Source organism: Ptychodera flava, assembly GCF_041260155.1.
Source record: "Ptychodera flava strain L36383 chromosome 23 unlocalized genomic scaffold, AS_Pfla_20210202 Scaffold_23__1_contigs__length_28996876_pilon, whole genome shotgun sequence".
In the NCBI taxonomy this organism is placed as follows: Eukaryota; Metazoa; Hemichordata; class Enteropneusta; family Ptychoderidae; genus Ptychodera; species Ptychodera flava.
In genome coordinates, this window is record NW_027248277.1 from 9,635,352 (window position 1) to 9,659,674 (window position 24,323).

Sequence of the window (24,323 nt, forward strand, 5' to 3'; positions counted from 1 at the left end):
ACTAACTATAACATTTAAGTCTATACTTCTCCCCTCACTCCTTCTCCATCGTGAATGTTTGTTCCCCTCGTCCTCTCTCTCTAGCCCTCCCTTACCCTCTCGCCTGCCCCCGCTGTCCTGTCTGTCTGTCTGTCTGTCCTTCTGTCTATCTTCTGTCTGTCTGTCTGTCTGTCTGTCTGTCTGTCTGTCTGTCTCTCTCTCTCTCTCTCTCTCTCTCTCTCTCTCTCTCTCTCTCTTCTCTCTCTCTCTCTCAGGAAATACTCATGCAATGCAATAAAACTAGAGAAAACGCTCGAGTAACATTAACAAACTTTATTTCCCTCAGTGTTTAATCTAGTTGACAATGATTGACCGTGAATGCTTTACAGGGAATTTGTATGAAACCTAGTCGATACAGGCAATAGCCGACCAGTCATCTTTCGGTTTCAAATCGCAGTGAACTCTCCTTAATAAATCATCTTATACAACTAGTTGAAGGACATTTGCGTTTCAACGCAACAATACAATCAGGGACGCATAGTATTAAACGCAAAATGCTATCCCTTAAGTGTTGCTAAGCAAGTGATTTTACAGAACACAGATCTTGTACTACTGCAGTCAGTGAGTTTTAAACGCATTGATTTTAAATGTAATTTACTGGTATTTTGTCAGTTAAATGTATCATTTTCCTAAACTCTTACAATCTGAGGAGTCTCAGGTACGGAGTCGTTCGCCAATCGTCAGAAGATCAACCATTGCCAATATTGAATGACGTCATCCATAGTACCGTCATAAACACGTGTGATTGTCCCAGCAACATGTTATATGAATAAAATATAAAAGTATTGAAAGTACAAAATCGAATCATAAAAAGTCACATCAAGTCAAACCATAAATGATAATGATTAAATTGATGAAATTTACAAACGTCATAGGTCTTACGGTGGTTGTTCTCTCTAATTTGAAAGTTGTCTCTTTATTCGTCTTGCTAATTAGCAAGTTAATTGCATCAAACTGTTAAGTACTTTTGTAAAATTGGAGTTCTCATAAAGAATACTAGGGAAGTAAAAGTAGGTTTGTCTGTGAAACGGTGTAAGGACCACTTTTTGCGAGGGATTTAATATTCAGGGAATAATATGATGGGGATTGTTTGCATAAGGTTCAGTGAATAAAGTTGTTAAGTTGGTGAGTTGGTGTTTTGCCTCCTAGGACGTGAATCAATGGCGGATAGACTCAAATATCTCCTATTTACGGTGGAAGAGATGCTAATGCAAAAGGATCAATATCCGAAAAACTCATTTGATTGCCAAAAGAATTGACCTCCCAAAAACAAAATAGAAATGTGTATTTTTCGATAAACCTGGAAAACTATAGTTAGAAAATACAGCAAAAACTCCAGTTTTCCGGGTTTATCGAAAAATGCGCATTCTATTTCGATATGGATTGAAGTCCAAGTCATTTATGTTTTCACGATGTGGGGATTACGAGAAAACTTTTAGGTGTTTAAATGATATGATTACGTATACAACTTTTCAATTGAGAGAGAAAGTGAAATTGTGGAGCAATCGATACTAATGACATGGTGTCCCATTAACTAGATTATCTTCCGTCTTCCAAAGGATAGCTATCACCATATAGAGTTGTTACCTAAAATTTAGAACATAAATAGTGAAGATAGTTTGCAGCTCTACAAACACACAAATGTTGTGAATGCCAAAACATTTACAACTCTGTCAAACTGCTAAATAGGCACATTTCTCAATTTCTTATCTACTACAGCAGTTCCAGACGTAATAAATGTGTGAGAAACCCTTCAAAAACAAAAGATTTTCTTGACTTCAGAGATTGAAACTTTAGCAACTTTAGTAAATATGCATTCTTAATAACAACCCATACAGTTTTGCGGACATACTACAAGGCCACCATCTCAAAATATCTGTCTCCTATATTTCTTACAAAATGTAACTTGAACTATGAAAGTAGTTATGCAATCTGTAATACACGATTTTAAAATTCTGCATCGTTTGTTTAAGCGATGTATTCATTGCTTCGATAAAGTTTGTGTGCGATGTGTGATAGTTGAGTGTGCGAGCGTGAGTGCTTCATGAACTTTACAACGTGTGGAGAGGTCGCAGTCAGAAAAATGTAACAACTTAGCCCGGTTATTGAACCACTCTTTTTTGAGAGTGGGGATTTGGCCGAGCGGTTCTGTCTGTTGCTTCTCCGCTAGGTGACTGGATGCCGTATGTTGTGGGTTCGAACCCAATTGAAGACACCGTATAAACAATATGTTGACCGCTTATCTGATAATTGCATTGAAGTGGAAGGTCCTTAAAATGGACAGAACACTTCTTTCAAGACGACTGTGGAGCATGTGATTGCCCCTCCTCGTGAGATACACAGACACAAGTGACAAAAAGTAGAGGATAATAATGACCTTATAAACAATTATAGTAGCCAATATATGATTGAGTCTTACCTTTGAATTATTGTTGAAATGGTAAAAAGATAGACGTCAAAATCAACACAACTGCAAACAAACTCAGTTTCGCTATTTCTGCTCCGCTGTCTAGAACGCAATTAAAGAAATATGTAAAATTAACACTGGATTCACACACATGGAAATAAACATGGAATGACAAGTTCTTCTTTAACTATATAACCCCATCCAACATGGACGGTATATGCACGTATCCATCAAGCCATATGCACTCTATTGACTGGAGACTATTTCGTTATCCATCTGCTTATGCATCTACCCATCCAGACTGCCACCTAACCATCAATCTCCATTCATCTTCGTTATTTTGTGCTTTCCTTTCATGCATTCATCAATCAATCTGCCCTTTCATCCATCCATCCATCCATCCATCCATCCATCTATTAATTGATCATTCTATTCACCAATCAATTAATAAATTTGTCCACTCAATTGCACTGACATCCAATCAGAATCAGCTGAAATAATAAATTTTGAAACCATCAAATCGGTTATAAATAACAGCAAGTTGAGGTATATTTCGTTTGATCCGATTCCCTAAGAGATATTGTCAGTGTAAACACCATCATGCTGTATTTTGTAAAAACGTTGTTAATCTGCCTGCTCTCCCTTGTTAAAGACACTAACCTTTACAATCTATGTTGTCACTGACATCGATGCAATCTGACAGAGGACCTGGTTCTACTTTGAGACATGTCCACTTGTAGGCACTGCAGTCTTCTGCTGACTCGATTTTCACAGCAGATGTCATACCAGTGGTAAGTCCTTTATCAGCTGTCCCATCGGCACCGGCAGGTACTTTGTCCGGAGCACCAGTGACGTCAATGGCTTCAGACACCTTGGCCCCAGTGGCGGACAGGTCGGTGTTGTCCGAGAGGTGCAACTTGTAAGACGTCAAGGCCACCTCAGAAGCTCCGATGTTCAGGAAAGCAGCACTGAAGGTTAGTGTGGTTGCTGTATCTGTATTCAGCTTATAGGTTGCTGGTCCCGTTATTGAAAATGAACCAGTTTTTAGATCCATGGCTGTAAATTAAAGGAAAGAAAAGAAACAGATTACATTGTTATAAACGCTCATCAAATTAAGCCAGCTTCTCCGTAACCCATAGTTCCTCAATTATATTGCCTAAAATTGAAATCAATTTCCCACAGTTAACTTATCTACAAAGTTATAAATGTTTTATATTATTTCTACTCTATTATGGTATATTTACAATTGTTACTTACACAAAGTACAGTCCGTTTTGCCAGTTATATCAGAACAGCCTGTTGCAGAATTAGAAGCATATTCAACTTTCAGGCAGAGCTTGTTGTAGGCACTGCAGTCAGTTTGTGACTCGATTTTCACAGCAGACGACATACCAGTAGTCAGTCCTTTATTAGCGGTGCCATCAGCATTTGCGGGAACTTTGGTTGGGGCATCAGTGACGTCGATGGCGGCAGACTTTTTGGTTCCACTGTCAGACAAGTCTTCTTTGTCGGACAGATACAACTTGTACGATGTTATTGTTGTCTCTGTTGCGTCAGCGTTGAACAGGCCGGCACTGAGCGTCAGCGTGGTCGCTTGAACTCGGTTCAGCTTGTACGTTGTCGGGGCTGTCACAGCAATTGTATCCAATTTGAAAACTAACGCTGGAGATGAAAGACCATGTTAAGAAAGGGTTATCGATTATTTGAAGCAGAATATTGCGAAAATCGTACGATTTAAGACGTGACATTTATCTATTGTTTTGTGTGAGTATATAATATCTATCAAATATGCCCTTTCCCCTTAGCTCATACATGTGTACGACAGAACATCACTCTTTTTGATAGCGCGTTTATTATAAACAATATAGCGTTATCCTGTTTTGTAGAGAATATTTAAGGAAATAATTTTAACTTTCACGGAAATGAAGTTTTTGTAATTGTACACCTGCACACTGAGTCAAAATTTATCCCAAGGTTAAAGGTGAGAAGAACATTTACAAAAGCAATAATGAAATTGCAGCTGCAAAGCAGTTGTAAACCGTCTTCGAGACATGGTGTTCGTTCCCATATTGTTCAATATAAAACACAATTTACAGCTCTTGACGTTTTTAGTTAGCCAAGGGTTACATATATGCATAATTAATAAGGTAAAACACTCTTTGATTAAATTTAACGCCCCAATAAAATGGGTATTCGACCAAGTACCAGATTTGTACCTGTTGAAGTGCTTAGATACGCGAAAGTAGGTCAAACGTTTTCAAAGTCGTTGCAAAAGTTTCGGAAAAAATTTGGTCACATGCTGGTCCGAGTCGATTTAAACAAAAGCCAAACAGGATAATCGATAATGTGATCACTCAGTCAAAAATCCTCTCCTCACTAACGACAGAACTTTGAAATTTGGTATACAGCATGTACGCATTTGGACCTAAATGTATGTGAAATTTTATTTTATTGGTCAAATTTTATGCAAATAAAAAGATTTTAATGATTGTGTAAATCCAAATTGGTGCAAGGTCATCTGACCAATTGGCGTAGTCAACTGACGATAAATAAGTTACCTGAGTTTTGCTTGTGCTATTTTCGAACTTTATCGTTATATCGGTGGTTTGTCGCGAAGTGAATTTAAAGCAGAAGAATAATAAGAGAGTTTTGATATCATTAGTCTGAACATACAGTATCTAAAGAGGCAATAAAATAATCAAACCAAAAGAAAGAATTCAATAAAATGAAAAAAAATTGAACACATATATAGTACATATACGTAACTGTAAACCAAACAGTAAATAAATAATAAATAAATAAATAAATAAATAAATAAATATATAAATAAATAAAATTTCATTCCCTTCAAATTTTTATTTGGACAGACGTAACCTCAGATACTTACAGAAACAAACTGATTTTCTTTTAAGAAACCATAAGGCAGGCTGAAAAACGCTGTCAAAGTGACTGGAAGTGTAGCAGAAGAATTGAGGAACTGCATGACACAGTTGTTTCAATAACATTGAACCACGATCTGGGATTCTCCCTAATGTAAGTATAATAACAGAATGTGCAGCATTAATAGAATACATCGAACACTTACCATCGCAATTAACAGTAGCATCTATGCATTCAGTGTCGTCATTTGGATCAACCTTTAGGCAGAGTTTCGTGAAGGAAGGGCACTTTGTGCCGTCAAGAATTTTCACATCAGCTTGACATCTTTCGCCAAGCCATTACCATCTGAACCATCGGCACTGCCGGGTACTTTTGCCGGAGCTCCGGTCGTATCTATCAGGTCAGATTCTGTGGAGCTACCGTCGGAAAAGTAAACCTTAATTGAGTTGAGATTTTCTTCTGTGTCATCACCGTTTACCAAACCGACCTTGAATTCTATCGATGTATCTTGGTGCCGGTTAAAGGTGATCGATCCGGTGGGTTTAGTAATTTCAAAGCTTCCGTCTACAATGCTAATCGCTGAAGCAAAGAAGGATTGATTTCGACCAGAAGTGAGTCCCAGATAGAGCATATTGTACTTGTATGCACAAAAGAAGCAATGCTTGTAGCGATTCACATTTTTAAATGGAAAATGTGACAAATATTAAATTGTCTACAGAAATAATAAATTTGCCTGATGGTATCATTCATTACAGCTACTCTCTCCAAAAATGTACACACTAGATGAAAGCACATTTTGGAAAAAATATTTGATTTATCACACTTTTAAGGCTATGGCCGGTCTACTCTTTGTAGGACTTATTCGAAACTGTAAAAGAAATAACGTTTTCTCTCTTATTGTCTCAACAATTTTCACTACCTTAAAAAACAGAATGGTAGTCGTTTTGAGTTTAAACTGTATTTATATTAAGATGAAGTAGAAATAGAAAAACCTTGTAGTACAGGTAATCTGGAAAGTTCCATTTTCGAAAAAAGCTCGTTATCTTAGTATATTGATACTTACCACCTCCATAAACTGAATACACGGACGCTGAGAATAATCAATACGGCTGCAAATGCCTCCATGTTCCCGCAGTATCTCGTCTCTGTAAATGAAGAATGACATCACGTGATCAACAATATCAGCAATTTAGTTAGAAAATCCTTAATAAACTAAGTGCCAGATATTAAGCTTCGTAGATTGTTAAGATAGTAACCCACTGCTGTTTAAATCGCAGAATGGTCTTCAATTTTGGTTTTGCTAATATCTTTGAAGGGGTATGACGGGAAAGATACTACTCCTACATGAAGGAAGAATGCACCTCGGGACAGATATTCGAACTCTAACTTTTACAATTCTTTCTGATCTACCACTTATGGGGCTCATCTTAAAGCTCTTGGCATAAAAAAACTTTCACCGTCTTGGTTTTTCGAAAATCGAAAACGAAAATGTTACGCTTCCCCATAGAGTTAACAGAGGGATGCGGCCATTTTGAATTTCAAAACTCCGTATATCTTGGGTTATTTGTTTTAGTATAAAATTTGAAGGGTGACCCCATAATTTTATTTTTGATTTTGAAAGAGAATGGTTCAAATATTCATCAAGGAAAGTTTGAGCAAAGGTTTAAGTCTTTCACTTTCGAGGCGCATACTTCCTTAAATATTACTATTTACAGAATGTTGATTTCACACGCCAACATTTGTGACAGTGCATTGCTCAGACTTTACTAACGTTATAATTTTTGATTGCGTGATATGTGTCACAAATTTCCCATTTGAAAAGTAAGTGTGTCGTTCAGGAAATATTTCAGCATTATGCAATGCAAATGTAGCTAGTTGCCAATACAGCAGGTCTACTAACAATATATCAATTCACCGTGATCGATATCGTCATTACACTTCCATATAATATGATATAACACTATGCTGAGCAAATAAGCTCGCACATCTGTGAAATTTCACTAAAGTGACAGTTCACTGTTCATAGTAGATAGGTTTGGAATGAAAATATTTTTAAGATACTCCACAGAGGTGACGCTTTGACACAAGACGGCTGCAAGCGCACACGGCTGGATGCTATCGAACGGTGTGATATGCTTTATTCCACACGACAAATACACACGCTTTTTAATCCATTTTCAATTTTGTCAGTTGATTTAGTAGCAACTATAACGCTATTGCTTGCAATTTTGCTCCAAGTAAAACTTTTGAAGCTAGGCCGTGACGTTCGATGACGTAATCATAAGAATCTTTGGATTACAATCGAACAGGTGATCGCTGATGCATTTGACGTGCGCTCCTTTCAATCTGTCCTCAGGGCCGCCGCTCAAGAGATATTCACAAATTTTGTAGGTCCCAGGAAACGAATTACCTACGCCGATATTTGAAATTCAGAATGGCCACACACTTTGTGTTAATTCTATAGGTGGGGATACCTGGGCATTTAAAACTAAGTCGATGACAATTTTTATAATGGCGGCGCCATGCCGTCAATAATTTTATTCTTATCGTTCTGTACTGAAGCATGCGTATCAGCGAGCCGCTTGCAGCCGCCTTTGGCGCTCACTGCGCGAGCTGTAAGTAAAGGTTAACTGATCTGTCATTTTTGGACTAAATATGTTATCAGGATACCGAAAAGCGCGGCCTCGTAACTACAATTTAAGATCATAAAATATAGAAAATAACTTCTGGTAGAACGCTCCTCGGTTTAGCAAAAGAAATTGTCACCGTCTAAGTTTTAAATCCCAAAGGTATTTCCCCAGAGAGTGTGCCACTTGGAATTCAAATATCGGTAAATTTTAGGTAATTTTTCTCTCTTGTACCTTCAAAATTTAAATACCTTCTAAGCGGCGGCCTCTGAGAGAGATTGAATGGAGTGTGCCTGTATGATATATTTTCCTGGCGGATGCGTATGTTGAAGTAAAGCCGTCGAACAAAACAAAGCAATTACAGATTGGCTTGGTAACATTCTGTTATGATTGTTCAGAGAAATAAGTTTAGAAAATAATTTAAATCTAACTTGTGACTTGCAAGGCACTTCCTGATGTCTCAATTTACTAACGTATAGGGTTAGCGGTAAATATGTCAGTGCTTTACTATACCCCTCAGATTTAAGTAGCAGTGTGGAATAGAAATTGCTACTATGCTAAATTTCCGAGGACCTAGCTCCGTCCTACTATATATTTTTCGTGCGAAAGTCGTTAGTGCGTTTGAGCTACATAAATACTTGTCCATTACCAATACCACGTGCTTTATATCGGATGACGCTCAGAGCTAACAACGAAAACAAAAAATACTTTAAACGAGGTTCTCCACAGAAAAACCAGTGAAAAAAGAGAGACTTACCGTGCTCCGTGGATTCTGTTTGGTCTAAGTCCACTTCACACTAACTTAAAGCCAAGTGTGCCACATGTCTTATATATTGTCTAATGTCATGAGTAGCATTTGCATAAAGAGTTGAAGAAGTGGGCGAGGCCAAATCGACAATTCATACGATTGGATACTACCCCTTTCACATTTTTTGACTATACCTGCCCATATTTACGGCCATATTTAATCTGCCAAGAACACTGTCACACGGAGCGCTTTATCTAGAATTAAATTTCAAGAAGATCTGGCGCCAGATATGTAGTGTAATACGGAATGTAGAACACCCGTCAGTATTTAAGAGTTATGCTTCTAATATTTTCTTTATCCTTATCTGCTCTGTCTTTATTGCATACTACTTTTTTCCTGATGATGGACGAATTTGCCAGCCGGCAAACGTTACCTGAAACCCTTTTTATGCATTACCATTATTAAATCTTTTTAGACGTTTACAGGTGCAGACCATGCACCTTTTAAAACGCTCTGCTCTCCAATAATTTACCTGTACCATAGATTCATGTCTAATTTTGTAATTTTAGTCGGCGCTCAGCATTTGCGTAGAATGGTACAGTGAAAAAAAGTTGATTTATTGTTTGTTTACCTTTAGAACCACCCAGCCATTGATAAAGGATTCATTGTTGCATTTCACCGTTGTTGTCGAGGGCAAACTTCCTGTTGAGAGTTACATAGGCTAGCTGTAACTTCCTCTCGAGGCAGCTCTACTTTGCAAACCGCTTGAATACAATGTGTAAGCAGTGCCCGCCCAGGCCAGATACTGGACTAAAGAGATGACGGTAGAAGTAGCGACGTCAATGGAAAATTGAGAGGGGCTAATGGCTGTGTGGGGATAGGTATAAGGGAGCCGTCATTATTTACGGCCTGGGGGGTCGGAAGAATGTGAGGGGTCACTCAAAACATTGAAAACATCAGGGGGTACTCAAAATGTGGAGAGGAAGTAGATGGGGGTTACTCAATTTTTTGTGCGAAATAAATTGAAACGACTCTCAGATTACACCATTGCATACATCATTTTCTTAAAATTTTCGATTCTCGTGCTCTCCCATCTTGGGATGTTCTAACAGTTTTACTAGTGGAAAAGACAAATTGAAAACACCCTCTCAAATTGCACCAAACTGTAACATAACACACATCAATTTCTCAAAATTTTCACAGGATCTTGGACAAAACTGAACTGTTATGAATTCATCTTTCATTTTCACAGAAATTTATTTTAATTGACCTCAGTTCAATAACCATTTCGACAACTTACCATATTGTATTCAGGTTTTTTCATTAGAAGCTGGTAGCAGGAGAAATGACACAAGAAGGTCACAGATTTTCCATTCTCGATATTCTTTGGTCCTCAATCTCTGGCAAACTGAGAACTGTTTTCACAAAATGTACTGTCATTGTTTGGTTGTTGAATTTTGTGGCTTAAACACTGATCATGCAAAAAATGTAATAAAAATATCAGTGCTCAATGCTATTTTCAAACAGTATTACCGAGTGTAAAATCAATCCGAACACCTCTCCGATTGCTACCATTACACACATCAATTTCTCAAAATTTTCAATGCAAGATAGGAGACAGCGCCCTCTGACACTTTCCCTCTCAGCCTCTCGCGTGTTCTCCCATTGTGCTTTGAAATTCTGTCCATGCTGTCAGTTACCTTAGTGAAAACCCTGTCATGATACCTTTCCAAATATCAATACTATACGGTTGGATACTGGTTATATCATGAGCTTTTATATCTGTATTTTGTTGTCCCTCTTTGAGATAACCAATGATAATCTAGTAGGGTACATCAGGATTTGAAAAGGTCTAACTATTGCTGTATTTTTGTAAATTGTACAAGTATATGTATTGGTATTTAACTTTTGCAAGTGGGGGGGGTCAGTCAAAATTAGAGAGGGGGTACTTAAATTCATCATGTTGGCAGGGGGTTTTACCCGAAATTTCTGAGTTTCCGATGAAATTTAAATTCCTCCGCCGCCCCCACGGCTTTAAATAATGACTGTTCCCTAAAAGAGGATAGTGGCCTAACTGCTTCTTAACGAAAACTGTCTTTCAGTAAATCGTTCAAAGACTATCGTAGTTACCATAGATCGTTAGATTATATTAGGAGACACTCAGAGAGAAGAAATCAAGATACATGTACATATGTCATCCACATAGCGCCGCCAACGATTTATGAAACATTTGAGGAGGTTACATGGTGTCACCGCTTTGAAGAAAGAGTTTGAGTTAAATATGGTTTAATACAAAAGCGGTAGGCGGCCATACAATTACTAGACTTTCTTGGGGGTTTTATCTACGAGAAATCTATGATTCGACAAAAAGACGAAAATGCTGGATATTCAAATTGACTCAATTTATTCTGCTATCAAAGTTAAAATCAGAAGATCTGCAATATTTATGTGAGACGATTTTGATAGCGCATGATGAGAAAATGAAGCAGAGGGACAGAGTAACACAGAAACATTGCCCTGGTACATCACCATACAGCAGTATTTCTCAGGGCATTTTTACTTATTTTATACTTGCCCTTTCTATGATAAACAGCTTTCTTGAGTAGGAAAGATTATGCTTACTATGAGAGAGAGAGAGCTATGAGAGAGAGAGAGAGAGAGAGAGAGTATTGAAAAGCCTTAAAACTTAGAAGCGGAGTCATGTTTCTTTTTAACATGAATGATTTCTATTTGTTCGTTCATTGAAACAAGCTCTACCTAATTGCAGTGATTTTTTTCGGCCTCACTCTCATCAAATATTTTCGTTCATCTGTCTGTCTGTCTATCTCTCTGCCTATCTGACTGTCTGTTTGTCTCTCAACTACTTTGTCTTCCTTTGCGCAATACGATATTCAAGGAATTCAATAAAAGCAAAGGAAACACAGCAGTCAGATTTAATAAGGAAATCTTTTATTTTCTGTTTGATTTTGAATGCTAAAGGGGAAGTTCACAAGGATAATTTTTACATATGTGCTAGCTTTGTGGTCACTTACCCCAGAAAAGCTATTTCGCCATTTATAAATCGAAAGATTTTTTACGAAAACCGATAGAAATGTTACACGAAGTTGCCCATGTAATTTGAATAATGGGAAAAAGCGCCAAGCTTGGAGCTTGCATAATGTCATGTGGAAGGGACCATTTTCCCATGGGTATGGCATTGTCCACTCAACCCATGCTTAAACCAGTCTGTGCGTATTTACATAACTTTTGTTTATACTGAGTATCCTTGCGTAAATGATTATTTACTTATAATAAACTGTCCACTGTCAGATTGTGTGTTGCTGTTTACTACTGTGTTACTGTGATTGGACAATGTGGGGGCCATACCCGTCCGGAGATGGTCCCTTCCATATCACATTATGCAAGCTCCAAGCTTGGAGCTTTTTTCCCATGATTCAAATTACATGGGCAACTTCCTGTACTAGTTTTATCGTTTTTTGTAAAAAATCTTGCGAGTTATAAAGGGTGAAAATAGTTTTTCCTGGGTAAATGACCACAGAGCTACCACATATGTAAAAATCATCCTTGGTGAACTTCCCCTTTAAGCAGGAATTTGTACGACACCTAGTTGTTACAAGCAATAAAATTGTAAGCTTATAATCTTTCGGTGTCAAACTCTTCACAAATTATCTGATACAACCAGATACATGAGTATTTGCATTTCAACGCAACCAAACAATGAGGGACGCAATAGCTTACTATAATCCATCTTACTGTCCCTCGACTGCTGCTAAGCAAATAATGTCAACATAAATGTGACACATTATGACATTAAAGTCTCAGAATTGTCAGACAATGAGAACTAAAGATGACGCGTTACTTTTTAATTTTTTATGAAAACCTACAATAACTGTAAAATATATATGATGTCTCGGGTACGGAGTCGTTCGCCAATCGTCAGAACAAAAATCATTGCCAATATCGAATGACGTCATCCATAGTACCGTCATAAACACCTGTCATTGTCATAGCAACATATTACACGAACAAAATATACAGGTTTCAAAGGTATATATGCCAAATCATCAACGGTAAAGGTTGATTAAATTTAAGAAGTTCGTATACATGTTGCAGTCCAATGTCAAATACTAAAGAGAATTATATATTTGTTCAAAACTTTGAAATAGAGTTGTCGTGAATAATTGCTTAGGATTTTTATAAAGGGTTGTTGTGAAATCTAACAATAAGTGTTCCAATCTGAGAAAGAAGGCATTTTGAATGATGAATGTTTCGAGCTGTTAAGGTAGTTTGCGCCTCGAAATTGAAAGACTTCAACTTTTGCTTGAAAATTTAGATCTGTCCTTTTCATCAATGATCTATAATTTTCAATTACATAAATCAACCAAATGATCGACATTCGCCTACATCATTTGATATGGAAAGCCAGGTGTTTGGTTCGGCATTAGTCGATTATATTCTCATGTTGTAGGGAGTATGTGAAAGCTTTACTACGTTATATTCAATTTCATCTTGCATAAGTATATCGAGGAAGCAAATCGGAGCAAAGTCATTTTTCACCCACGTGAAGTAACGTCGAGGCAATCACGTCAGCGTCTTGGGTCTTACTGTGAATAAGCAGAAACAAATACCTATATATAATATTATCCCTGGTTCTAAATTTACCAACAAAAATATGGCTGAGAACTTTTGAATTGAAAGAAATGATTATTTGCGACATTAATTCTACTGACAAAGGTGTCCCATATATACGTCTACTGAGAACTTCTTCAAAGGGTAGCCATCCTTCAGTGTTGTTACCTGAAAAATGAGAACGCACAATAATGAAGATAATTCTGCAAAATATGCAGCAAATGTCAATGCCAAATCTCAAAATACTCTATCTTGATTTAACTGGAACGTTTATCAAATGTCACATCGGGATATGATACCGGTAAATGTCAAATGTTTCAACATGCTGCGAGACTATATTGAAATATTATATCTTCCTACAATCATTTCGAAAATAATACGTGCCATAAAACATAGTTTCCTTCGTTTTCCAAATACCACATGCAGGATGAAAACTAATAATTTGTTGACTACCTATCTGACATACCTTGACTGTATGTTCACCTTGACTGTATGTTCTCTCGATAATTGACTTGAACATTCTACCTATGGCACTAATGAAACTTTAATCATTATTGCATAAAATTCCTGTAAATTTTAACTTGGATGAAACATGTAGCTGTAGATGAATGGCAATTCACCTCAGGATTGGTTATCGATAATGACCGAGTCTTACCTTGTTAGTTATCCCATAGACTGTAACATGATAGACACCAGAATCAACAGGACTGCAGATAAACTCAGTTTCTGAAAATCTCCTCCACTATCTGAAATTAAATCGAATGAAATTTGGCCTAGTAATGGTTTCAATAAACGGAAAAAATCAAGGATGACAATATCTTAAAATTGTTTGAGATCAATATTTTTTTCTTGACCTATTTATTTCATATTACAGACTCAAGTTTAATTTAAAGATGGTTCACCTAATAATATATTCAAGAATAAAACTGTCTTCTATCGTCCTTGCAAATTTGACGATAAGATGTTTGTTCCAGTCTATCATTCGCATAATCGGATTTACATAAGCACCTTGTCAAATAACACAATCTTCTCGTATATTACAATGTAAGTTAAACCTTTCCAAAATTATTTCCAAAATGTAAATCTACTAATATTATATCTGTTCGTTATACCCTTATACCCAATTTTACATCGCCATCCATCAATCAATCCATACATTCATCTGTCCATAATTTATTCATTCATTCGTTCATTCATTCGTTCATTCATTCAGCCATTCGTATTTACGTATACATACATACATACATACATACATACATACATACATACATACATACATACATACATACATACATACATACATACATACATACATACATACATACACGCACACACGCAAGCACTCACCTGTACAGCCCGTTTTACCAGTGACATCAACGCACCCCGTTGCAGGACCAGGTTCTGCTTTCAGACACGCCCATTTGTAAGCGCTGCAGTCATCTGCTGACTCGATTTTCACAGCTGCTGTCATACCATTGGTCAATCCTTTGTCTGCACTAGACCCATCAGCATTAGCAGGTACTTTTGTCGGAGCATCGGTCACATCAATGGGTTTGGACAGTTTCGCCCCAGTGGCGGACAGGTCGGTGTTGTCCGAGAGGTATAACTTGTAAGACGTCAAGGTCACCTCGGTGGCTTGGATGCTCACTAAAGCGGCATTGAAGGTCAGCGTGGTGGCTTTAGTTCGATTGAGTTTGTAAGTTGCCGGTGCAGTAATCGTAAATGTGCGATCTTTGAAAGCCATCGCTGAAAACGAGTTAGAGATGCCATCAGTTTATGGTTTCACATGTGATATAAGACAGTGATGGTAGTGGAAAAAATGGTGTTTCTACAAATAGCATGGAGGTCCAGGGAGACATTCGAATGAGAAGCAATGATATATCGCATCAATTTATTTAGTAAAAGCAGTGTATTGATTTCGCTGTTGAATGGTATTTATGACGGTCTGACAGTATTCCTTCATTCTGAAACACAAAGTAAAGTGTGTGCCTCGTATTTGAAAACTGTTTACTAAATATCACTCTATTTGAAAAACAATCTTTGGCTGTGAACTGCGTTATGCACTCGGGGATACTCACACATGATGGAAGCCAGAAATTGCAAGTCAGCTGGAAACTAGTGATGCACTTATTGTATGATGCAACTACATATAGTTTTGTGAAAGATTCGACGGTAGGGTTTTGGCTTAGTTTCTGATGTATTTACCTGAACAATCTTTGGACGTTAAAGCAATGCATATGACGCTGTTGCCGGGCACGACTTTGATGCAGAGTTTGTCGTAGTGTGCACAATTATCTGCTTTCAAGATTTGTACACTAGCGGTCATGCCAGATGTTACTCCAGTCGTTTCTCCGTTGGCATTAGCCGGCACGGAGGCTGGTCCATCTTTCACGTCTATCGCATCGGAAACCTTAGCATCAGTGGCGTCCAGGTCATCCTTGTCAGAGAGGTACAGTTTGGTGGAAGTTACGGTGGTGGGTGTAGCTTGATCATTCACAAAACCAGCTTTGAAAGTGATGGCTGTTGCGACGACTCTGTTGAACGTGTACGTAGCCGGTGACGTGATCTCAAAACTACCCGCCTTGAAAGCTATAACTGAAAATACGACAATATCCTTATTAACACATTTTTAGGGTTGCCTCTGAGCATCAAATATTATCTCCCTACATTGCTAGCCTGCTATATGCTTCCGTGGTACATTTTATTATTCTTTTGCAATGTACCCTTTTGCACTATTCTAGGAAACCTTGTGAATACACAGGGACATAGCATCGGCCCTTTTGATTGCTTGATGTAGCAGGGAGACAATACATTTTAAGGCCTCCTCTGTTATATCAGATATTAGATATGTAATAATTAGCTTTTGGTTGGCTTCCAAAATTATTATGATTGAAATGCTATTCAAACTTTCTTTTTACTTCAGACAACAAATCTAGCTTATGCCCATGTTGAAAATTTTGTTCCATCTGCGATCAGCACAGTTGAACATACTATCATGTCTTTAATTTTTGATTTCTAAAATATCTGTAATCAATATCAGAGGAAAGCTATGGAGGGATCCGGAGCTGAATGTCGCCATGCTAATATGAGTTACATAATAAGCGTTGGATCAATCAGACCAATAAAGACAATGCATAGCAAGCATTTTTTCTGAAATCCAGTTTTCTTAGGGACAGTTCCATTATGCATTACTTACTTTGAAGCACATGGCACAATTAAATATCTATCAGATCACTGTAGCACGTTTCATCAAATTTAATGCTGTAATTACGGAGTTATGTCAACAATTACAAAACTCCTTTAAATGTGCAAATGAACCCTCAATTAAGTTTACACTACTAAATGCTTTACACCACAATTAGATATCTGTCGGATCAGTATCTGCAGCAGATTTCATCACATTTGGTGCAGTTATTTTGGAGTTATATCACTAATTATTAAATATGAAAATGAGCTACTCATTAACTCGACACCACACAGTGCTTAAAGCGACAATTACATATTGATCAGATCAATATCTGTACCTGGTTTTACCAAATTTGGTGCCATAATTTCAGAGTTATATCACTAATTTTCAAAATTCGTTAAATATGCAACTGAATCCTTAAATAATTTCACACTACTAAATGCTTCTCAACACGGTTAGATATATGTCGGATAAGTATAAGCAGCAGATGTCATCACATTTGGCGCAGTTGTATCGGAATTATATGACTAATTACAAAACTTCATTAAATATGCAAATGAGCTATTTCTTAGCTTGACACTGCTCAATGCTTCTCAGTACAATTAGATATCTATCAGATCAATATTTATAGCAGGTATCATCAAATTTAGTGTAGGAATTTCGGAGTTATATCACTAATTAAAAAGTTTATTAAATATGCAAATGAGCAGATAATTGACATGACACTCATAGTGTCATTATAATGTTCTGAGATTGTCATTGGTGAAAAGTTTCATAAGATTTTGTGCAGTATTTCTTGATTTGTTGACACTCTCATTACTGTCTCTATAGGAAACCATTACATGAAAAAAGGTGTTTCATAAAATGTCATTAAAATGCCACATCAACCAAAATCTAATCAGTTCTTGCAATTGACATACAGTACCTTTCTACCAAATCTGACTTGAATCTGTTCAGGCGTTTGAGTTATCGTGTAAACAGACAGACACACAGACACACACTCACACAGACAGACAGACATCGCGACGACATTAGCTCACGTGTGTGAACACGTGAGCTAAAAACTAAGATACCTGGTATTGTCTATAGCAGCCGTTTACTAAGAAATACACACTCACAACAAATGGCGCTTCGGGGAAGTCCACTTAAACATTTGTTTACATAGACACTATTTTTAATTTGTTTACCGAATACAGTGTTTTCTCGTGTATTAATCTTATGTTTTACACATATATTAATCAAAAATACGCTGCTTATAGCGTTCTAAATTTTGGCCATGGTGAGGACTGTGGGGTCATTGCTTAACTCTAACCTCGTTTTGAATCAATATTTCAAAAATTATTAGGCTAAACTCTATCACGTTTAAAAGAATTAGCAAGGGTGAAAAGGCCCGAGAAATGATGAATTTATTAGATATTAAAATATAAACGAATATTACTTCTCTATACACATTCTTTCCTGTCAGGAAAATCGACACATTAATCATAATCTAGTGATGAGAATCTCTGTAGCTGTTTTTACTAATATGTAATACTTACAATCACAATTAGTAGCGATTGGTGTTACACACTGACTTGTGTCCTTTGTACCCCAAGATACTTTTATGCAGAGATGATTGTAGGCAGCACACTTTGTACCATCTGAAACCTTCACAGCGGCAGTCATATCAGTTGATAATCCCTTATCAGCAGCAGAACCATCGGCACCAGCAGGTACTGATATAGGTGCATTGGCCGTGAAGGATATCGACTCAGATATCGCACCTGTCAGATCATTTCCCGGTGATAAGAACAGCTCTACGCCAGTCAGCGTGACTAGAGTGCCAGTATTCGTCAACGCAACTTTGCAGGTTATAAGTGTATCAGTGTGGCGGTTGAACGTTACAGTACCAGTGGGTGCTGTAATCTCAAAGCTATTCCCGTTGATAGTAACCGCTGAAATAGGAGGGATATTGCATAAGATGATTGAGGTAAACATGTAACAATATATCTGCATCAATATACACCACTACTTTGCTGACATTAACATTTACAGAATCAGGGAGCTGCTATAATGCTTGAGTTGAAATTTCAAGTTGGATTTGTGCATTTTGATTCAATGAAATGATTTCTTGGAAGGAAAACAATATAATCTGATAATAAACACTTGCGAGATATAATTCTTCTTCAGCAATAATAATAAGCATGTTTTAGCAGTACTGAAGCGTGCAACCTTCTTTTGAAATTCAACACTTCTCTTTTTTGTTTTTCATTTATTTTATTGTATGTATTGCAATATCAGCCATAGTCAAACCTTTTTAGTTATTCGTAAAACAGACAACTACCATCTATGAATTGTCTCTCAAGGCGCAACTTTGTATGTATTCTTGGCTAAAGCATTAAAACACTTGGGACTAGTGGTATACAATTAGCTGTTAGAGAAGTGTCTTAAAATCTACTAAACTTTAAGCATCATTGCACAAAAAGCATATCTGAAATATGACGTTTGACGGTGACCCTGGATTTTTTCCATGATTTTGAAAGAGAATGGTTAAAAGTATGCTTGAAAAAGGTTTGAGCGAAAGTTAAAGTCTTCTTTTCAAGGCGCGGACTACTTTAATACAAAAATTATGCGGATCTTACGGCAGAAAAAATTAACAATGGACACCCCTTAGATGCAGACAAGTCAACTTATCGCTCGCGTAGTTTGTCATATATTTGAATAATCACGACGAACTAGATTTGACCTCAACGATTGCCTTTCAGATAATTCCATATTATTCCATTATCGAGGATGGATACACGTTCATTACGTCTGGAGTATCATCCGAGCTGAATGATAGAGAATATGACTCATCACATTGCACAAGCCAAAAATTAGTTTTTTGTCGCTAAATAAAATGAGTTATTACTAATCCTGGGTTCAAACTCTTAAATATTTTTTGAATAATATCAATATGCCCTTGATAAACTGTTCTTTTCGTGCTTGGCAAATTGTAAATCATTTCTAGTCGTCTGTCGCGTAAGCGAAGTACACGACGCTCACGTTGGCGTACATCGGCAAATGCCAGAGATCTCTCTGTTTTCACGTATCTTCCGCGAAGTTATACCATATTCAAAATTAGCATACGCCTTGAAATTTAACACACACAGATCACGTTATTTTCGAGATTAAAGTCGATTGAATCCCAAGAAGTCGGTCAGACAGGCCGTGCCCGACCGGGGTTGCAATGCTTACGGAACCCACGGCAATAATGCGACCAGCTTTGAGTTCGTCCTTCGAAAATTATTCACTTAATAATTTCCTTTGCAATATGTGAGCATTACATTTTGTTCTTTCATCGTTTGGGTTACATCGTCGTTGTCTATATAAGAGAATATTGATTTTACGACACTACTTTTAGAGGTTCAGCTTGCTGCCAGGACGCTTGAATTGAAACTTCATGTTTACGGCATGAAAGTACTCTCGTGCGTCGAAAGTTCAGGCCATTGCCAATTATGCGAATACAAAACCAAGATGCTGAAAATTAGCAAAGTGGAAGTACTAAATTTCTTACCAGAACAAGTATCGATCGCGGAAATATCGGCTGCCATGCAGTTTGTATGACAAACGTATCAAAGATTGCCACAAAAACTACTCGACACACAAAATTGATGACGTAGACGCGGGTTATCATTACGTACAATGGCCCAGGGGGACAATCCCGTATTTTGCCAAGAGATGATAAACTTAGCTCGTGCATAGTCAATAGTCATATATTATGAAGGTATAAGCAACAGCGAACGACATGCCAAACTTTGATACACTATATCTAAAACCCAAGTTTCGACATGCATTACTACACAGATCCCTTCAATATGGCGATCGAAACTGCCATCTTTCAGAACACGCGGGGGACTGAAAAAAATTGTATCGGATGAAAACTCTATGAGTATAGCAACATCATTACGTTGACTTTAACAGGCTCTCAATAATTTTGTCGTCTAATTTTATAAGAGCTTATGAGTGAGAAAATACGAGGGGATCGAGGAAAGTAAACACAAAAGTGACAACATCAACTCTAATGTTATTAGGAGACTTTTACATCACGTGTAGAGCAGTATGGAAGACTCGCGCGCTAAAATATGACTGCCTTCTTTGTTGGCAATTTTACATAATGGTTTTCGGGTTGCTTTCATATTTTGTTTGTCATTACTTCTAAAAATCAACAGTGGCTTTATCATCAAACTTTTGTTTTGTAATAGTATTTGAATAGGTTGTCAATCTTCGTATGGCAGTCCCATGGGGCAGTTGTTCATGGAGTGTCCAAAGCCATGCCTAAGATGGGTAAATTGTCTGCCTTTCTAGTGTAGCTGAGAAGCCCCTATTTCGGGAGAGATAAGAGAGTTAATTTTAGGAAAACTATCCATACCGAGTATCGTTGTGTGGCATTGTACAAAACAGAAAACGAGATTAAAAATACACATATACCCCGATTTTTGGATTGAGTACCTCACAATATTAAGTGAATTTAGGAATTATGACTTTAAAACTGCACTTACTTGCGTAAACCGCACAGATGAAGTTCAGTACAATGACTGTCACAGCGAATAACTTCATTTTACTCTGCTTCAACCCTTTAAAAAGATGAAGCAATGTAAAGATTAGTTCTATGTGAATAAGTTTGGTTAAACTGAAATATGTTTTTACCTACCACAGCAGCACTACATTTCGTACAAACTTTATCCAAAATATTTTACGAGTCACTACGGACGATAGATGTGCAAGTCATGGAGGACGCCTGCAGCAGATGTGGGAACGAATTTGACAAAATACTGTATCGTGATGTTTTCGTTGCGCAAATTTGTACAGCACATATCTTCCTTGACAAAGTACATGTATGTCTCTTCATATGAAAAATTCTGCGTTTTGGACAAAATACTTACCGGACATTCGAGAAACTTGTTCTAGTCTACGTGTACTGGCGGTACAACAGAAAGTTTACTGACTCAGTCGATTCCTAGCAGTCTTAAATATTGTAAAATGTGCAGATATTAAATTCACACTATGATTGGATGAAAATTTCAAAAGGAGTGGCATAAGGAATAATGATCAACAAGTCAGTGTACTGTCATTTTCATAGATGATTGCTTGCTTAATATTAACAGTCATTAATTTGACTATCCGCATTGTCGCTTGTATTGAAACGGAAAAAAAATGACACGTGCGATAACTCTTTCACTTCCATCTTGTAAATTCACAAATAATTTTTTCTTTCAATTTTTGGGTGGTGCACGAAAGGTTCGGGCAAATCCAAGTATTGAGGCAGCCCATTGAAGAAAGATTTAGACTTTGGCAATTTATGACATTCGCTTCGAACCGTTTTAGCGATCGTTGACCCCGTGCTCAGGTTGAACTTTGCTTTATCGTTGTCATGGAGTATAGCATTGTTAAAGCCTAACGCCGTCGCATACTCCGCACCTGTTCAAATTTTGATCGCCATTGCATTCTTTTAACAACGACTTTATGAGAGTCATAATTCTGGCCTGACAGTCTCCTCCCAAAACACGGTGACTCTTCTCAAGGGAAATTTCCTATAAGCACTTAATACGGGAGTATTACCTCTAATCCTCTGTCAAAGGCTCTTATTAAAGGCCCCTCAGACAACTTTTCTCTTATGGATCACGGGCAAGCTTCCTGTTGACAAAGAGGAATGGCTGTGATAGCTTCCGCTTGCCCTAGAGACACGATTTACTGTAATACTTCATCCAGCGGTACGATTAACCCTTCTGTCTATAATAGTTAGCAAATATTTGGCCCAAGAAAGTAAAATAGAGATCAGGGTGGAACATGGGACAAAAGTACATGTAAATCTAGGTAGAAGTAGGAGAATTATAATATTACGAGGACTGTAATGCACCAAAGGTTGAACAGAGAAATTTGACATTATATAAGAATGCGAGCAAAACAGAGGGATTGTTAAACAGGAAAATTATTATGATAACAACAGAGTACAGAGAGAGAGAGAGAGAGAGAGAGAGAGAGAGAGAGAGAGAGAGAGAGCAAAATATTTTAGAAAGAGTTGTTGACAGACATACTAGATATTAGCAAGAAGAGACAGAGGGACGGAGACAAGTTTACGGTCATAAATTATTACACAGGCCAAATCACTTGTTTGTTTCAGCGAAGGAAAGGATTTTAAAAAATACTATGGATTTTCTTCGCTATAGTGGGATACATTGGTCAGGTCTTTAAGCCAAATATTCGAGAGTTTCAAATACAAATCGTGTATGGATTAAAATTGCAATACCTTTATATTCCTCATTGCTGTTTTCCAATTTACGTCCAATTTTATATCATTTAGTGATCTCATTATTTTGGACTCCATTCGATAAATTTAATGCCAAAGAAATAATTGACCTTGCCTTTAGTATGCCTTTGTAAAAAAATATCCAACAAATAGAACAACAGAGTAGAAACGTCGATTTTAATTTACACAACAATCTTTATTTCTCTGTCTGATAAAATAACACTGATGTGATTCTAAGGGTCAAGTAGAAACTCGTGGAATACCTAGTCGAAACAAGCGATAAATTAATCAGATTGTCATCTTTCGGCGTCAAGTCTCCGTCGCACCCTTGTTAATGAATCTAGTATCTAGTGTTAGACACATTCACATTTCAGTGCAATCGCGTTATAAAAGACACACTGAACTGGTCTGTGATGAAAGCAGTCCATAATCTGTTGTATTGCATAGACTAGCTAATAGCTAAGACGGCTTTGAAGGTCCGTAATCGGTCAGCACTTGCAAAAGAAAATATTTAGACTTTTTTTGCTTGATCGCACCGACCACAGTAAAAGTGTTCAACTTTTGGAGTCTCGGGTACGGAGTCATTTGTCAAATAAAAATACAAATAACCAGTTGCAATATTGTATGACGTCATCCATAGTACCGTCATAAACACCATTTGGGTATCATAACCGATTAAAATTTTGAAAACGTACAATTATCGAATTTCATATCCAATGATCGACGGAAGTATATATTCAGTTAAAAGAAGTTCCCAGCATATTTTTATAGAAGTTGATTTTGAGAAAGTACTGCGAAGGCTCTGAAAATTGCTGTTCAACAATCTGTCAATGGGTGAGGGCGCTATTTTATTGGACAAGCAGAATATGCTTTGGGTGGGTTTCACTTCGCTTTTACGAATCGGTCTGCATAATTTTTATTTTTCGTTTTTGGTTTATTCTCACACTGCACAGCATCTACCGTGTGGTTATGATGATAGTGCATGGTGCTATTTAAATCTAACGTTGTTAGCAACCTGTCAGTATAGGTTCGTGTGCAAATTGAAACATCAATTATTGATACACGGGTAGGGAAATGATATCAATACTAAAGGTTAATTTGCATTTTTCCAAAAAAGCAGACAAGTCCATAGTGAATTTCGGTTCGTAGTCAAGGAGGCAAAGTCAGCGGTGTAGCCTGAAATTAGAAACAATTTCAAAATTACTGTTATGATAGATACATACTTGCATATATATATATATATATATATATATATATATATATATATATATATATATATATGTATATTAAAAGTAATGTATCTTCTAAAATTAGAATATACATTTGTAATATTATATAGGTCTCAGCCCTTGGTGTCGCGCCAGGCATTGAGATTAAAAATGTTATTTGTATCGATTCATGATTAGTAATCATAAAGGATAAAATAGAATTAATTGTTACTTTCTATATACGTTTGTACAAGTATGACCGGTTTACCCTCTGATGACAGTTCACGTACACGATGTCAGACCCTGTAGGTATAGATTTTCTGTTATGTG

The 24,323-nt window shown here is 37.1% G+C and overlaps 3 protein-coding genes across 3 annotated transcripts in view; all 3 read right to left on the minus strand.

The window, feature by feature from the left end:
• Positions 1-297: 297 nt before the first annotated feature.
• LOC139124210 (uncharacterized) lies at positions 298-8,767 on the minus strand. The gene is made up of 7 exons (XM_070690348.1): positions 8,711-8,767; positions 6,390-6,471; positions 5,532-5,905; positions 3,704-4,108; positions 3,107-3,502; positions 2,459-2,548; positions 298-1,626 (listed from the first exon to the last, which is right to left on the minus strand). The coding sequence occupies exons 4-6, from the start codon at positions 3,834-3,836 to the stop codon at positions 2,466-2,468; spliced, it is 612 nt and encodes a 203-aa protein (XP_070546449.1). The 5' UTR covers positions 3,837-4,108; positions 5,532-5,905; positions 6,390-6,471; positions 8,711-8,767; the 3' UTR covers positions 298-1,626; positions 2,459-2,465.
• Positions 8,768-13,201: 4,434 nt separating this feature from the next.
• Positions 13,202-18,282, minus strand: LOC139123917 (uncharacterized). The gene is made up of 5 exons (XM_070690067.1): positions 18,056-18,282; positions 15,536-15,925; positions 14,678-15,076; positions 13,986-14,076; positions 13,202-13,498 (listed from the first exon to the last, which is right to left on the minus strand). The coding sequence occupies exons 1-4, from the start codon at positions 18,180-18,182 to the stop codon at positions 13,994-13,996; spliced, it is 999 nt and encodes a 332-aa protein (XP_070546168.1). The 5' UTR covers positions 18,183-18,282; the 3' UTR covers positions 13,202-13,498; positions 13,986-13,993.
• Positions 18,283-22,960: 4,678 nt separating this feature from the next.
• LOC139124215 (uncharacterized) overlaps positions 22,961-24,323 on the minus strand; it is an 8,397-nt gene continuing 7,034 nt past the window's right edge. The window contains exon 5 of the mRNA XM_070690350.1: positions 22,961-23,961. The gene's annotated coding sequence lies outside the window, so the exon portion shown is untranslated. The remainder of the gene's footprint in view (positions 23,962-24,323) is intronic.